Below are 18,783 nucleotides of genomic sequence, written 5' to 3'. Positions count from 1 at the left end.
GAGGACTAAACTATTTGTTATACAGTATCTTTTCTAATTTGTTTTTTTTTTCAAAAACAATCTCCTTTTAAAACTACATTAGCGGTTCATACATATTTTATAAGAAGAAAAATTAAAAGATTTTATCATATATTCCATGTTTTGATATTTTTGAGATTGGAATTATGCTGATATTACTCAACAAATTAGTTTTTTTTATATCCTTTTATCATTTATAGGATATCGATTCGAGAGATTTAGTGGTTGTCTTTTGAAATTACTGTATGTTTTGTATATTTTCAAACAAAATCCATGCAATTTTTATGAAACCTATCAAAATCCTTTTTCTTTTCAATTGATGTAAAGTAGATTTGAATTGATTTTCAATTCCTGGTGAAGAACAAAATATGTTTGTGATAGTTGAAAGTGTCCTTATCCAGCTAAATTGTCAGCTAGGTTTGTTCTGAAATCGCACATAGTTGAGAAAAAGATATATAAGAAAATGTTAAGTGGGCTTTCGACACTAATTATTAAGCTCGTCATCGAGAGTTAATGAAGTAAAGAACAGCATGAAGTTGATTGCACTGCTCCTCTGTGTCTGTGAAGGAATGTTGACACTTAAGGATGGCTATGATTACTTACAGTGGAACAAGAGACTTGAAGGAAGATTCCTGACCATCATTTCGAGGGTCAGCCCTCTGGATTGTGCGGAAGAATGTATAGTTAGAACCGGATGTCTGTCCTTCAACTACCTACGGTCAGCCATATTCTGTGAGTTAAACTACGCCAGTGACCTTATAGAGGACGAGGTACTTACAGACTCGGTCGGATGGGTCTATGGTAGAAGGGAGCATTGGTCTATGGTAAGCGCTTTCACCAATGAGACAAGAAATATAGACAGAACATTACTAGTAATATTTATGCACTTTTAAGCTTTTATGGATCTCAATCTGTAAGAAGAGCTTTTAACTGAATAAAAAAAAATGCATCATTTACAATATACTGACTAGATAATGTTAAATCATTGACGATATTGATAGAGTTTGAGCATAAAACAATCTTTAATATGTTTTATTTTTTCTTTCTTTTTTTAGAAGAAGAAAAACGCTACTATTTTTAACTTCATTTCTGTATCACTTGTTGTAGTTGATGACAGATAGATGCCTTAATTCCAGTTGTACACAGGTTGAAAAATGTATAGAGTCTCTAGACAACCATGGATGTACTTTGTCTCGTATGTTTTATGTTTCAGTATTTTTCTTTTTCTACAATTTAATTTTATTTTTACTTCTGCACGATTTGTTTTGTTGTTTTGTTTTTTGTCTTTAATGGTATGGAAAACCTGTAAATATTAATTTTGGTAAAAGAATATCATCATCAAAATATTTTAACCGTTTTAAAATTTTCAATTATTGCAATTTTTGACAAAAGTAGGTTTTAAATTGTTTCGCACAGATAAATACTATGAAGTCCAAGCAGGGATTGTACTCATGTCTTACAGATTCGTGCAAAAAAATAATTTCATATTTATTTTATAAATTTGTTGAATGTTGCAATTTATTATAATTAAAAATAAGTGTGGGAATGAAAAGAACATGAGATAATGCTTAAAATACAGAATGTTGATTACTTTCGATAGCGTTACGTATACATATCAAAGTTTTAATTTTTAAAATTTTATAAAATTTCATATATTTTAACGTCGGCACGAAGTCGGAGCACGGGTGCTGTTCCAGACAGGAAGTGTTACGTTATACATGTAGTTATAAATCCGGATAAGTTTTTAAAAACTATCTGTTCTTATAATCAATATACCTGTCTTAATCATGCATTTTTTTTTATCTTTATGCGTTAAAGATAAAAACGCTTATGATCAGGGACGTATATACGTCCCTGGAGCTCGTTTCATTAAGTAAGTTTTGAGCTTAACTTTGTTTTAGTCCAAGGACTTGCACCGATACATAGTCGGGCGTATTTTGCATATCATAAAACGGCGTAATTAGATGCGTAAACTTTAAACTATAGCTATGCCATTAGTCCTTGACAACACAGCACTGCACATACGTAAACTTGTTTCTCTTCCGCCGTTATGTGCAGGTGTTTGTAGTGTGTGGAAATATGATCAATTTTAAGGAACTAGCAATAGCAAGAATTTGACTAAGATATTTAATTTATTCATTATTGTTTCAGTATGTACAAAGATGCTTACATTATTACTAAACCAAGATTAATTGTTTTTAATATTTAGATTACTTCAACACTTTACCGAACAAAGAGCACATAATATTATATCATATTACATTATATTATAATATCAAACTTATCTTCTACAAATAAAAAAAAGAACAAATTAAGGAAATCAACAAAAGCTTTTCTGTATATTTTCTGGAATATCAACGCAAGGACTATTATTTAGTGTCAAACACTAAGTCTTATGTAAATATTATCTGCATCATCCGCATAATAAATGTATAATGTTTACTTAGGTTTTGAACTGAATTGTATTTTTTATACATAGACTGCTAAAATATGCAGTATGGTAAAACCATATTTTTTTCTGTCAGGCGGGTCTTTACTCGGCATAATTTTGGTTAACATACATGTGTAATGTGCTCAACAGAATTATTAATATATCAATCATTTAATGCAATAAGGAAGACCGAAAAATATGTGTTAACTTATTTCTTTTATTATATTGAAACTTTTGAATTTGCTAGATGGGTGTAAGTTACAAGTTGCCATATTGTAAATTTTGTGCTTACATCCACCCAGTTTGTTCATATACTCATAATTTACAATATGAGTTAAAGTCTGCGTTGCGTCATCATGTATCACATTGCAAGTAGTGAGGGGCGTAGGTATATTTGTTTTTAATTGAAACGATTTAATTTCATGGTATTTTTATAATGTAAAGTAGATATTTAAAATTATTATATATTAAGCTAATTTAATTACAACTGATTTAAAAGCATTACGAAGATATTACAAAATGGCTGTGCTGTTATTGTTTATCAATGTCATGCATACGGGTGCATTTTTTTTCACGAAAATCTGAATATGGAAATATAAGAGAAAAGGCGAAAAACAGGTGTGTGTCTTTGTATAAGATTATACAGGTAGAAGTCATTTCAGAATTTGTATGTAAGAGTCCAACATTTATTGTACAAGTGAAACAACGTAATATGATAAGTTTTGACACAAGTAATATGATATTGGTCTTTTCTTTATTGAATTCTCAATTAGCACGGTTCTCTTTACTCTCTTCAATATTTTGATCGGGATAAAGGATGAAAAAAATCTTGAACAAAATAATATTACATTCAAAAACATGTTAGATCTTTTTAAACAGAGTGTCATCCATCAACTCTAAATCTTCGTCCAAACGTCGAGCTTTCGAAGTCCAACATGTCCTTGGATTTTGGGAACACACATACAGTGGTGTGCGCTGAGGGCTCTGTTCCTTCCGGTGGTGATGGACACGTTCAATGTCTCTGGAACGCCTCCTGGACGACAGTCAATTTAAAATGCAGAAGTTTGTATTTTTCACATGAAAAGAAACGATATAAGAATTGCACATCTGAGCGTCTAAGTGACTCTCTTTTCTTTATCTTTTGAAAAAAATATCTACGTCTATTATGGAATGTTACAAAGAATACCCCTACTTATTACAGTCAAATAAAGGAACCTTTTATGTATATGTTTAACATTATTTGTCTGTCTGTCGGTCTCTTTTTATTGAGCTGCTATTTTAATCAGAAAACTTTAAAATTTCTGTGCAAATGATATTCGTGCAAGGGGGTCTCATGTTACACTGTTTGACAAATTTTTATTTATCGTTCAATTTAAATTAATATCAAGGTTTGTTTTCATGTACAAGTTTTTGCATCGAAGTGAAATTGTTTACTGAACGTCAACACCGCCGTCGTGTGTCTGATCAGTCAAGCAATAAAATCAATAAACATAAATGAGTATCTACAATTATTATCTACAAATAACATCAATGAATTTACAAACAAACATATTCACGAAAATAAAAACATTAGCATAAAAAAGTCTTGAATAGTCCTTTTCCACGGCATCCCATAGTGTAAGTACATGTACATATTTTCCAGTATTTGTCCGATGTGTTCTCATATGATGACGGCTTCCAGCCATTAGCTTCTAGTAGATGTAAACACAAAGGAGGCTACCGGGAGGGGGGGGGGGTCTGAGGTTGATACCCAGGAAACTTGTGATCATTACTTGAAACTCTAATAGGGATTGTTTACCGATAAAATAAGCCTAACCAGTCATCGTACTAGTGCTATAGTGCTTGCTAATGCAGACCTCGGTCATTGGCCAAAACAAGGGTATAAAACAGTACAGTTTAGTCGATTATTGACTAATACCTGGAGTGCCTTAAAATTGAGGCACACTAAGGATATAAACATAAAGACGAAGTACTCTACCGGAGAAATTGTACATGAATATTTATGATTGTGAAACTGAAATAATTATACGACAAAACATTTAAAAATTGGATCTGTAAATTGATGATAGATACCGAATTTGCGTTGTAAACAATGATTTCTCAATAACAGCATATTGTAATGAAGTTAGAGTATGCTGAAATGGTTGTAGAAAAAAATGGAATACCTGTCTGAACACATTGTACAGGCATATGAGACTTGAAAGAAAAGATGATGCCCTAGTTGCATGTGAAAGATGTTAGTTAAACGACGCTCCTGATAAATATGGAACCGACCTGATCAACACTTATTAATGACATGCATATTGAGAATAGAAAAGCCGTATTATTTTCAAAACTCTCTCTCTGTGACTTAGTCGTATTCCTTGTTAAATAGTAACTATTTTAAAATAGTGCTCATGAATATGTGTTTCATATCTTATAGGTACATGTACCGGAACGAAAAGAAATATCGAAAACAGAGAATACTGCTTCATGAGGGAACATTTATCATGGAGTTTAGCTAAGGTAGATATTGAACACGCATCGCCAGAGAACAGAAATTAAAACATTTAAGTAGTATTTGTTTTAAAAAAATAAAGATAACTGTTTTTACAAAGTATAATTCAATAACGAATCCTGTAGTTCGAAATAACTTTGTTTCGTTGAATCGAATCGAATCGAAAATTTGAAATTGTAACTATATGCATAACTCTAATCAAAGCACTGAAATAGTGACGAGTGTAGATTTTATTGATGCTATATAAAATTTGCATGGCAAGTAGTTTCTTAATTGATTTGAATAATCACGCAGATTATTTATATTAATAATTTTCGGACTTATTTCGACAAGAATTACGAGCTACAGATGGAAATTAAACTCCGTAATAATTAAAGCTATCAAATTGTACGATGCATTATGTATCAGTTTTCGAAATATACCTGGAAAAATTGTATAAAAGTCATTTTTACACAAACCAAATTAAAGTCCAGTCTATTGGATAGTCTGTTGGGTAATGACTAATCAATGACAGCGAGCTAATCATATTAAATTCTTGGGTAAGAACACATATGACTACAAAAAGACCTAAATTGTTCGTACCATTTAAAATGTTACTTGTATTCTTAGGTAGGTTTACTGAGGAAAACAAAATGTTTCTGAATAGATTTCATCGAATTTATCTATAACTTTCAAGAACTAAGTCAACTCAGCGTTAATGGTTTTCCATTCATGATGTGTGCTTAAGTCAATACACTATTTTTGCTAGAGTAAGAGTAACTACATATGAGAGTTTATTATAAACAACTCTTAACAATGAATTATAACATTCTTAATATGAAATATAATGAAATTTTATTTTTCTGAATATATATGCAATAACCACGTATAGTTGATACTGGTCTACAAGCAACATCAATAAAGATTATCTGAAACAAAAAAAAAATACATTAATTGTGTAATGATTCGCGCAAAAAATATCGATTTGCAAATCTCACCTGAATTCCTCACAAGCAAACTAAAGTAGGTTTACACCGATTTATACAAGATAGTTATTAGAAGATGAAATTAATTTCATTTTAGCTTACACATGTCATTTTGGTATGGACAATTTTCTTATAAAAATATAGTAGTTGGCCATAATTTAGTTCCCAAAATGGCCGCCGTAAGATTTTTATCCGTAAGGTACATTTTAAAAGGAATAAAGCATATTTTTCTTTGATGGCCAGAATTAAAAAAGGTGCCCAATGATTCTCCGACTTTTTTTTTTCGGTTTTTGCCAATTTCATTTAGGAGTTATTTCCCTTTGGTAAATATTCATTGTCTGCACAACAACATGGCGACGAACCACAGAAAAAAGTATGGGAAGACAGAAACAAGTCGTAACACAGATGTCATATTTGGGATTTTCACATACATTAAACTGGAAGGATCAACGGAATAAACAGCGGAAACTATTATGTAAATATAAAAATACGGAAGACCGGAGTTATGGTGAAATCGTTACTCGAAGTGGAAGATGTAAGATTAGGTAACTGCGATATGACTGAATCAAATTTCAAAGTCCCCAGAGACAACCAAAAACATGCCTTCAAAAATCAGACAGTTTGTTTTACAGCAAGGCAAAACCACTATAAGTAGACTGCTTCTCATTTGTTATTGTTCGTCACTTCAAAAATCGCCAATAGTTATTTAAACAAGAATAGAATTCCTGGGTCCCCCGCCGTCAAGCAGTATACTAGTATCGACCAAGGCTGATTTAGGAACTTGACCAAGGTATTAGTGGTATAAACATTTGGTATAAATTTCATGTAAATCCGTCAAAATTTGTAGGCATGAGAGCGCTTACAAGGTCAATTTTTGGATAAAACAGAGTCATTTAAGGCCAAAAAAAAATTATTCCTGTTTCCTGTCGCCCGACCGACCCTATCTTTTACCCTCCGACCCTAAAAGTTTTTTTGTGATCATGGTGGTGATCGGTAACTTCGCCAGAATTTCCTCAGAAAGAGAAGTGAAGATGACCAAGTCTTCTGAGTTCATAATCGTGTAAATTAACCTCACTGGCGAAAGAATGATAGAAAATTAATCTACAGACATTTTTACTGCATAAATATACCTTGTGGTGAATAACTTGCGACTATTTTACCTTCAGTGGTTATAAATACGGGTGATGCAACAACATACTGTATATTGGAAATTACAAAAACAATGTTTATTACTTTAAATCCTGATATTACAGCTAGTCAATAACCTGTTAGTGGTTAATACTACAATAAATGTTAAACTTATCATAAAACTACTTTCTATATTATCTTGAGAATTAAACAGATCCTTTACATAACGTACGGTGGTAAGTGGGTCAGAGGGTTGGACTAATACCCCAAATACATGGAAGTACAGAGAGTGATTTAATTAATCATGTTGATATTGACATTAAGCTTAAATACAATACAAAAATATTTATCCAGAAGAGGATAAATACATTCAATACACGTAGATTAAATTTTGCAAATAATATTAGTTTTTATTTTTAATTTAAAAATTAATCTCTTTTTTTTTCTTTGCCTGTTGTTTTCTATACATTACATGCATCAACAATACAAAGACTTTTGAAAATTTTAAATCATCTATTTACATACTGAACACTGGGAATATACATCTCTCTCATTATTACACACATGCTCCAAGTTTTTAAAAATAAGATGTTTTTCCTACCTACCTACCCTCATTTTTTTGGTCAAGTGACAGGAAAAAGGAATATTTTTTTTTTGGCCTTATTGTGGTCAAAGTCTCATAACTCCAACAAAAAGTATCGACCAGTGCTGATTTTCGAACTTGACCAAGGTAATAGTGGTATAAACATTTCGTGTAAATTTAATGAAAATCCGTCAAATTTGTAGGCACGAGAGCGCTTACAAAAAAGTGTGACGGACGGAAACACGGACAGACGGACGCCCGGCATTTCTATGTCCCCGCTCCGCGTTGCGGCGGGGGACATAAAGATAACCAGAATTCTAGGCCCATTTAAACAAAGCAGAAAGACAGTATCAACACATAGTTTGGCTTACAAACTGTTCAGACATTAATATCATTGAAATTATGTGAAAAATGCTAATAATACGGTTATAAAGGTCAAAAAACGAAATCCGAATTTTCTGTGACCTAGAAAAAGTTGTAGTTGACATTTCGAGTAGTCTCATTTATATTGAATACGAGCCTTTACATCGTTAAACGAGGACAATTGCAAGAATATTTCATATCCTAGGATATAATACAAAGTAATATATATGTTTGCCTTGTCATTTATGCTTTGTTGTTAGAAGTAGTTAGTCAAAAAACTTCATGTAAAATGACGAGATCTACGTTAATATCGACTATTTTGGAAACTAAATTATGGCCAACTACTGTACGCTTTTTTGCAATTGTAACTATTTCGTTTTTACCTTTAATATAATCACAAAAACAATGCATTTAATTACAAGACGTTTTGTGAGGAAGGAAAAAAATACGTCTTTTTTCCCATACTAGGAACAGTGTTATCTACTTGGTGCAAACCTGCTTGAAATAGACACCCTGCAGGAAAACCTCCAGATTTCTCAACAGCTGGAGTCGCTGCAACGTGTATTTTGTGAGTCTTTTTTGGTATTTGAACACAGGCGCTTGTTTCGTACATGAGGTCTATTAACTTTACACAATAACACAAGGTCTTTATCTTTTTTGATAAAAAATTTAGATCACCGATTCAGCCCCTAATATTTTATTCATAATCCGTATATCGCGACAGTAATACATGTAACGCTTAACGGAAACCACCTTCAGCACCACTTACTTTTATTCTTACCTCTCCACCTAGAGAACCCTGACAATGACCCTATTAATCCATGGTTCACCTCATACGAAAAAGTTCACCTCTAAACTGCTCAGAACGATGGTTTTAATTTCACTATGTTCGCGATTTATCATTTTTCTGTGAATTTAAACCCATAGTTTTCAAAAACGTATCAATACTTATACTTTGTTTATTGCATGGTACTATAGTTGTTGTAAAACAAAGAGAGATAACTCTGATTGTGCATTGCAATGAATACCAATATTAAAAAAAAATACTGTAAGTGTTTGTGTCATTTAATTTTCATATATTACACATATTAAGGCAGTGCAGATACAGAAATGCAATTTTAAATGAATCTGGTCAATTGCAAAAAAATAAAGATTTGAACACTGTCGGAATCACTTTGTCTAATTATACCCCAGCTTTGTCGAATGCCAGAGCGATCAATTCCGTGTCTTTAGGTGGCAGGGGATAGTTTCGAACGAAAGACCCGGTCAAAATTTTGAAATAAAGGGAGAACCTGAGGTTTGGCTGGTTATTTGAGGGGTATACATTGCTAGAAAATTTATTGAATTCAGAAGAGGAGAAGAGGAGAAGTGAAGAGGAGCTCTTGTCAATTTCATCGATATATGACACTTTAATTAAAACTGTTAGCACTTTTCATCAGATATGGAATGAAACTGTGGCTAAAATTTTCACTTTCGGTTTTGAGCTTGAAAAGTAGGGTGGTTTCAGAACACGAAATGTCACTCGAAAAGAAGGTTATTGACCCCCCATCAATTGGTGATTATTTTAATGGGTATACATTAAGCTACGAATCCTATGGTTGTTTATGTTGTTCGGGACTGGAGCGTGGTGCTGGACCCGTGAAAAAAGGGCAATTTTTCAGAAAATTTTGAGACCGTCCCTGGCTATTCTATAGAGTGCTATATGTAAGTTGTACTTGTTTTATTCTGAAATGTTTAAAAATTCTCAAGAGTCGGGACCATGTGTCCCCTGCATGCAAACCAATTTTAGCAAATTAAAAAATCAACTGAAAAATTAAATCACATATCTGAGCACTACCTGCCTAACATTTCCTCTACCAAAAAAACTATCCCCTGCCACTTTACTAAGCTGGTCAGTTGCTTTTATGAGCCATTTCGTATGGATGGGTTTCATTTTAAAGAAGCGCATGTCAACTCCGATATTCTTTAAATCGGCCATTTATTTCGATGTCCAGGGTTTGTAAACTGTGGGTTCATGCCGCTGGTACAAACACAACTTTAATACCCTTTTCCTCCATGAAATTCAGAAGGAACTTGTCTTGGTGTGCCTTATAAACATCAAAAATACACAGTGTTTTTTGCCTCAACGGTAAATCCAATGTGCCACGCACGCGCTCTACGTATTGACTGATGATTTTCTCGACGTACCTCTGCACGGGGAGAATATGGCAACCTTTGTTCCGTCGATTTGCCTAGACTGGCTAGGAAATGTTTCTTAATACTTTTAACAGTACTTTCATTCACTTTTCTTCCCAGTGTTTTGCTGAAATGAGCAGCGGGTTTTGTTGGTCCATTTTTAATCGTGTATTTTGCCATTTTCGTTCGCCTTTCAGATGAATAACAGCAATATTCGTTTCTCTCCTTTTTTAGTATGGGTAGAATCAACCTTTTCGGCTTCCTCATTGCATATAGTTGTAATATGTTTGTCTGTCTCGTCGGCGTTTTGAAGAGGGTTTGGCAATGTAGGAGAATTAAACTGTTTAATTCCAAGTTTTCCGTTTCTCACCCAGTTCGGGATAGACATGTTACTCTCGGAAGATTATATCAAAAGTGAACCAATTGTAGTGTTACCTAGACACGTAAGTTTTTGTCAGTTTAATTCAGAAAATAATAAGGGAGTTTTAATTCAGAGTACTGTCGTACTTACCGCCTCAGGTGCATTTTAGGAAACGGTAAACGTTAAATTAAGCGCGCAAAGGACAATATATTATAAGGGCCTAAAATGGCCCCTAAAATGAACATCATCATTTTACTATCATTCTTTGTTTTCTTAGTACAGATATGTATGTGATGTGTTTACATAATATTCATTTTGATTCAAGTGCCCACAACAGAAATATAACATTATAAAGACAACCTTTTCCCGCCATTTTTGCATTTTTAGCGTAAAACAGCTTGTTTTCAAGCAGTTTTTCCTTCCGAAAACATAGAGAGCACTCTTGAACAAATAAAATATTTTAATCAGAGATGTATCTAGCCAAGACTAATAAGTGACAAAAGAATTTTCTTTGTTCAAGCATGCGCTCTATATTTCCCATTCGTAAATAGATAAGAAAAATGTCAATTTTTTGACTGATTTTGAATTAATTATAGAAATGGCGTAACTTCTGACGTCATATACTGCCAGTGAGTGCAAATAAATCAAATAAATAGATGAAAAATATATTTTATATCAACTCTTCTAAAAAATTAGTTAACATTTTCTTGTACCGGAAACACTTAAAAAATGGCGAAGTATGGGGGCCAAAATTAACTCTTATCATATACAGATCTTTAAAATTGATATCTTGCAGCGTGAAATTAAAACCATCGCGATTGGTACTTTTTGAGAAATCGTGAAATTTTAACAGAATGGAATTAAAACGAATTACAGTATTTTAAATTTTATTCTTAACAGTTCATATTTTTTGTGTAAAGGGGGGGGGGGTTAATTGATAGTTTTTGTTATATCTAAACACCGATTTAAAGTATTTTTCTGGTGCAGTACTACAACTTTGCAGTCAGTCCCCCTTTTAATAAAAGCTTTAGTAGTTTTTATTACATTTTAAAAATAGTTCTCATTCACTATGAAAACGATAATCATGTCGATTTTAGATATGTCGAATGCGGTACATGAAATATTCTTCGAAATCCTAACAGAGAGTTATCGATGAGTTTATCGATCCCCTTTAATCGTTGAAAGATTATAAAGCGATGGATAAATCTACAAAACTTACTTCGAGTTAAAAACCTGATTCATATTCAAACTTGTTAATCCAGAAACCGAGCTATAATGGGGAAATCGCAGTTGATCATGGACCTGGCGCAACTGTGAAGCCGGACATTTGCCGGTCCAGGGCTTACGATGGGATTTTCGGATGACAACAGCAGTATTGCAACAAGTTGAGAAACATTCGCACTAATCTTTTAAAATCTCACATCAAACACACGCTACTTACATCCTCAAAGCTGCTTGGTCCGATTTTATATCAAATTTTATGCACGCTTTTAAACGATGGTTATGCTAAGTATATGTATAACAATAGACATTGCAATAGTTTTCTCAGTATATTAAGCCAAATTTCAATGAAGAAAAATGCGTACAAAATTTGCTAACAAAACAAACTACCTAAAAGGGTACCGCGTTATTTCGCCTCATGGTAAATTTCACCCCTGACGATGAAACTGGTATGGTTGTATAACAACTTTGTCATCGTATAGAATGAAGGTCGAAAAGATCAGACAAATTTCAAATAAACATGTGTACGTTTTGTTCGCTAGTATTTCTGAAGTTTGCTTTCTTTACAATCAATGCATAGCATGCGGGTTGAATGACCCCAATCATTCAAGGGACGAAATCAAACGGTTTCTTTTTTTTTAAACATTCCCGTGATGCATTTTGGTTTGTTTTTTCGTTTGACCAAAGAGAATTTATTTACTTTGAATATTTCTAACTTTGAAAGGAGACTGATTCTGCTGGTGTAAATAGGAGAAAGTCCACAACTTTCTACGATAAATAGTTTGTATTGAAAAATTTTTAATACTGTATTAACAAATAAATAGGACCAAGCAGCTTTAAATTCCGATAAAATTCCTTAAATACTCTCCAAACTCAACTTTTATTCTGCAGCCACATAGACTTCTGACAGGGCCAGCCATTTTGACGTCTTCGAGAAAGACTGATTCTGATTGGACCATCAGGAATATTAACCAATTAAATTGAGTTTAACATTTTCTATCGCAAAGGCCGGTCTGGCAAAATCCCATCGTGAGCCCTGGACCGGTAAATGTCCGAGTAAAAATAAACTGGCGACTTCGAGAGATAAATGACGTATACCTCCGCTATTTTATGACCCATCAACTTGAAATTCGGCATGAGTGTATCTTAGACATTACTTTTCTGAAAAATCATAGGCGTCGGAACCGGGGGGGCTTAGCCCCCCCACTTTTTAGCTCACCTGAGCTGAAAGCTCAAGTGAGCTATTCTGATCACTTTTTGTCCGTCGTCCGTCCGTCCGTCCGTCTGTCCGTCCGTCTGTCTGTCCGTCTGTAAACTTTTTACATTTTGAACTTCTTCTCTAAAACCGCTTATCCAATTTCAACCAAATTTGGCGCAAAGCATCCTTATGGGAGGGCGAATATAAATTGCAGAAATAAAAGTCCGATCTGTATTCAAAGCGGAGAAAACCTTGAAACTGTAGAAAAAGGGGGGTGCATTTTAAAAAATCTTCTTCTCAAGAACTACTGATTCCAATTCAACGTAGTTTAGCATATATTATCCTTATGGGAAGGAAAATATAAATTGCAAAAATTAAGGTCTAATTCTGTTTCAAATCTGAGTTATTACGAAAATAATAATAAAGGAAAGGCGTGTTTCAATCAGTTTAATAGCTTCGGATTCGGCATCCGGTAAAATGGGTAGACAAGACTTGGCCTGGGCAAAACAAAAGATTGGCAGTTATTAATCTGCCAATCTCATTAAAATTTCAGGATATTTGATGGACCAGTATATTTATATTTGCTGTAAATATTGCTGCAAAATAATGCGTATTTGGAATTGACGATTGCCGATCTGCCCCCGGCTTTTATTTTGCCACGGCCCGGGTTTGCGTACCCATTTTACCAAGACTCGTATTCCATACATCTAAAACGAGGTTCTTTGTTTAAAGCAGCCATGACATTATACGAAAAAGGGTCGATCTGACTATGATGAATTTGCTTGTTGTGTAACAGTTCGCGAATGAAGGGAAATTTTTGAAACATGCAAAATATATTGGTGCCGATTTTGTGAAGTAAATTGAGGCTAAATATTTCAATGCGTTGACAGTTTTCACACATGACGTTGGTGTTAGCTTGTTCTGATTTTCGTTTCGTTTTCATTATTTATGCTTTGTAACCTGGGAACTATCGTCTGTATTTCGTGGTTTTTACGTATCAAATCAAACAGAGACTTCGGTAAATCAAACAGTTAACTGTTTACCTGCGCAAATTAAGCAAAATCTGATGTATCAAAAAAGTACTGAAATACAATTCATTCTATCGGTAATTCGGCAGTATATTTTGCGTAATGGTATATTAATGCAATAGGTTTTGTTGAGATGCTCGGCATTTTCTCGAGTTTATTCAGTTTAAATAGAGTTTGATATCGCTGTCGGAAATATGTAGGTATATACATGTACATATATGATTCATTTCGAAAAAATAAAATATGTTCTTTATTTGTTATAGTGCATGTTTCTTGTGTTTTAATTGTTTACAATTTCTATTTACTAACCATATTTGAGTGTTGGTAAGCTTCGAATTATAAGCAAGATACAGAGATTTGCTCACGATTCTATGTTTGTACACAGATCTTAAAAACTAAAGATTAAAAAACTAAAAAAAATTTCAATATTTATTAAGAAAATTTTCAAAGTCTCTTCTTCCAGAAACCAACTTTAACAACTTATTGTATTGTAAACTTAACCTTTTTTAGCTCACCTGAGCCAAAGTCTTCTCAAAAACTATTAGGCCAGGAAAGCTCAAATTTGAGTGGAAGCATCCTCAGATAGTGTAGATTCAAGTTTGTTCAAATCATGGTCCCCGGGGGTAGGGTGGGGCCACAATAGGGGGATCATGTTTTACATAAGAATATAAAGAGAAAATCTTTAAAAATCTTCTCAAAAACTATTAGGCCAGAAAAGCTCAAATTGAAATGGAAGCATCCTCAGGTAGTGTAGATTCAAGTTTGTTCAAATCATGATCCCCGGGGGTAGGGTGGGGCCACAATTGGGAGATCAAGTTTTACATAGGAATATATTGAGAAAATCTTCTTCTCAAAAATATTTGGCCAAGAAATCTCAAATTGGCATGTAACCATCCTTAGGAAGTGTAGATTCAAGTTTGTTCAAATCATGGTCCCTGGGGGTAGGGCGGGGTCACAATGGGGGATGAATTTTTATAGATAGAGAAAATCTTTAAAAGTCTTCTTCTCAAAATTATTAGGCCAGGAAAGCCCAAATTTGAGTGGAAGCATCCCCAGATCATATAGATTCAAGTTTGTTTAAATAATAGTCCAGGGGTAGGGTGAGGCCACAATGGGGGATGAATTTTTACTTAGGAATATATAGAGAAAATCTTTAAAAATTTTCTTTTTAAAGAATTTTGGCCAGAAAGGGTTTAAACTTGTGTAGAGGCATCCTCGGGTAGTGTAAAATCAAGTTTGCAAAATCACAGTCCCTAGTGGTAGGGCGGGACCGTGATGGCGGTTTGAATTTTTACATAGGAATATAAAGAGAAAATCTTTAAAACTATTCTGGGAAAGTATTCGGTTCAAAACTCAGTACTTAGTGTAAAAGCAAAGGTTATGCAGATTTAAGTCTGATGAAACCATGATTCCCTAGAGAAAAATGGGGCCATGAAATGGGGGGGGGGTATATAGGAATAGAGACAAATCTTCTTACAGGTACAACAACAAAAGGGGCTTAGTATTTACCAAAAAATAAGAAGTTGATAAAAATTGGCAGATTTTCAATTTTTTTAGCAAGATCTACTGTACTCAGTTGTCAAGATATTTTGATACTGTAATGCTAATTTGATCAGAATTAAGGCAATTGTTGCTCAGGTGAGCGATGTGGCCCCTGGGCCTCTTGTTTTGCAAAGTTATACCTAACCATTAGAAACATAGCATGATAGAGGGTTCAGCCCCCCCCCCCCCCCCCACTTTTTCTCGCAGGAAAGATTATTGTTCCTAAATTTACCTTGAAAGATTGAGAAGTTAGATTCAGAAGCATACTAGCCCCCCCCCCCCCCCCCCCCCCCCCCCCCCCCCCCCCCCACGGATTAGGAATTTCATGATTTTGGAAAAAAGAAAACTTGGGTAAGAAATTTTTTTTTGGAAGTATAGGTATACTCCCCCCCCCCCTCCCCACCCCCACGGATTAGGATTTCCATGATTTTGGGAATTACTGTTTTCTCAATATTTCCGTGGATTAGTCTAGCCCCCCCCCCCCCCCCCCCCACTTTCAATTTGCTTCCGACGCCTATGAAAATACATGCAAATTGCAAGTGTTGTAAAAAATTATTGATTTATTAGGCTTTTGAAGCAAGCTGGTAGTTTTTTCTCTGGGTCAGAGTTCGACGCCTTTATTTATGGTTACATTGAAATAAATATTAAAACGGGCTTGGCCCCTGTGCATGGAAGTATAATAATAAGTATTGTTAAGGCTTTATTAGACTGACAAATCAATGTACCATACATCCGGACACGTACATATAATGTAACATGACGAAAACCATCTAACGTATGAATAACAATACAATGTATATTAAACAATTTGAATTTTTGACAGCTATTACATTCCATCTATCAAGTTTTTTTTAAATTACAAACAGGGCCTATTGATTTGTGGTGGACAGGTGGTTCTGATAACGGACAAGAAGGCATATGGAGGTGGAACTTTTCTGGCAGATACTTCACCGACAATTACAATTCTTGGCAAGCCGGTGAACCTGATGGAGGAACAAGAGAAAATTGTTTATTGACTTCTCTTTCTGCATACTGGCAAGATGAACCGTGTGCAAATAGTTATGGTTATGTTTGCGAACGTCAGCTTGGTTTATGACAGCCAGGTTACCAGCATCTAGTGTCGGGTTCGGTTTTGTTTGCGTCTCTTAATTTTATGATTAAGGCATTCATGTTTCAAAATATTTTATAGTAAATTTGTTTCTTGAATTGATTCTGCAGTAACGACTTTTGTAATGCTGCTGTAATACGAGGTTTGTTGTCATAACAATGGTTTTTTCTGGTAACTAAAACGACTTCAACATTACATGTATCAATTCGACCTACTAGAATTTTGTGGATGAACAAGGCAATTTTGACAAATGTAGTAATTAAAACTACATTCATTTTTGTGAGTGCTCAGCACTATTGGTATCGAACCTTTTTTTGTTTACATTCACAAATAGATATGGCAGGCATTCTTCGTTTGTTTGACTGTTTGTTAAGGAGGCTGGTAGTTAACATATTAATCATCAGATCTACCTTAAATTTTCAGATCGGGTTTACTTTATAAATATAACCATTTAGCAAATATAGATAGTTTAATTAGATTTGAAATATTTCATTTAGTTAACAATTATCATCTTTACATATCTATCTGACATCTAGTTGCTTTTATTTTAACTTCTAGCGAATCTATGTCTATTTAATATACACCTTAATACATGTATGCATATTTGATATACTATATAAAAGCATATTTAGAATTCTCTTTTGAACTTTTGAATATTTTTTATAAGTGCATTCGAATAAAAAAAATACAAATTCAGTAAAACTCGATTATTGCCAACTTTAGGGGACTGATGAATTTACTTCTATATCCGTAATTCGTTATATCCGTAAAGTATTTATAGCGAATTCGCAGTAAGACAATTCTGCCACCTCACTACCGGAAGTATATCCGGGATACTTATTACAAAACCCACAGAAGATATTTAACGTTTCGGTATATAAAAGTGAAACTCGTAGATTACTGATATGTTAAAATAACAATTAAATAAAAAAAGAAATAACTAAAATTGATTTTATTAGTGCGGAAAAATATCTTTGGCATAAGGAATACATTATTTCATAACTGTATGTACAGTTTTTACAAAAAGAAACAAATACAAATCCATACGATGGATGTCAATTTAAACCACGCTGATAATCAGTGTAATGCACAATTCATTTCTTAGAAAAAAGTTTTCAATTGTTGTTTGTTTTTTCATAATTCATGTTCGATTTCACTCAGTTGAGAAAATCGTTTTTCGCTGATATTCTGTTGCGTTTCCAGTCAGCGACGAATGATATCGATCGACAAGGCCATGTCATGTAATGGTGGTGGTTTTCCTCCGGTTCCGAATCAGAGCTATGCTCTGTGTGGTTATTATTTTTCTCTAGAAGCTCAGTCACAATGTCACCGTCCGTCATTTCTTCCGTCACAATGAGGTCTGTGTCGGCTGTCACGAAATAGGTGAAAGTTAATCCCGCGGACGTCATTCTTTGTGCGAATTCTGCCAGTGGAATGTCGTCGTCAGAGTCCTCAGCTGAGGGTGCGGATAAAGGTACAAAGCTTGAAAGCGTCATCTTCCGCGTTGAAGCCATCGTTGGAATTCAAAGACAACGAGAAACTGGCCTTACTAAAACAGTTGGCAATACAAACACTTCCAACGTTGTCCTAAGCGGCGGCAGCAGTGTGTATGACTTTGAAAACATTTAATTGGGGATCGACCTTGCTGTCAACACACTGAAAATATAACGGGGCTTCTTTAATAAAAACACCTCGCACCATATCTATCCAGAGCTGGTGTCATTAATACCTGTAGGCCATCTCTGTACATGTACACTTAATTAGGAGACGAGAAGATCATAACAAAACATGTCAGAGAAATAACAAAAAATAAAATATTTAGATATTTTTTAAATACCTTTAGAATGTATTTAAAAGCATTGTAAATAATAAAATCAGAACATTAGAATGGCCAAAATCGTGACCATGCATGACCCTGTAAGTTGAAACGTTTTCTCGGGCATTAATATATAGAACAAGCCAGTGTAAACAGAAAGCCATGCTATGACCTTAAACAGGTTGGGACCACTCTCCCAAATGGGATATAATAGCCCGTTTGGGATATAATAGCCCAAATGGGATATAAATTTTAAGTGCAAAAAATAAAAAAAATTGATTTTGAAATTTTTGATATAAATCCGCATTAGAATAGATGAAATACAACAACTTTTGGTAAACAACTTTTT

The 18,783-nt window shown here is 34.0% G+C and overlaps 1 protein-coding gene across 1 annotated transcript; it reads left to right on the top strand.

Annotated features, from left to right (window-relative positions):
- Positions 1-548: 548 nt before the first annotated feature.
- On the top strand, positions 549-17,083 carry LOC128181921 (uncharacterized). The gene is made up of 6 exons (XM_052850501.1): positions 549-842; positions 1,126-1,213; positions 3,329-3,511; positions 4,872-4,954; positions 8,454-8,553; positions 16,377-17,083. Exons 1-6 carry the CDS (start codon positions 549-551, stop codon positions 16,604-16,606), a joined length of 978 nt encoding a protein of 325 aa, XP_052706461.1. The 3' UTR covers positions 16,607-17,083.
- Positions 17,084-18,783: the final 1,700 nt, after the last annotated feature.

Source organism: Crassostrea angulata, chromosome 4, assembly GCF_025612915.1.
Source record: "Crassostrea angulata isolate pt1a10 chromosome 4, ASM2561291v2, whole genome shotgun sequence".
Lineage (NCBI taxonomy): Eukaryota > Metazoa > Mollusca > Bivalvia > Ostreida > Ostreidae > Magallana > Magallana angulata.
This window is presented reverse-complemented; position numbering and strand designations above follow the sequence as displayed.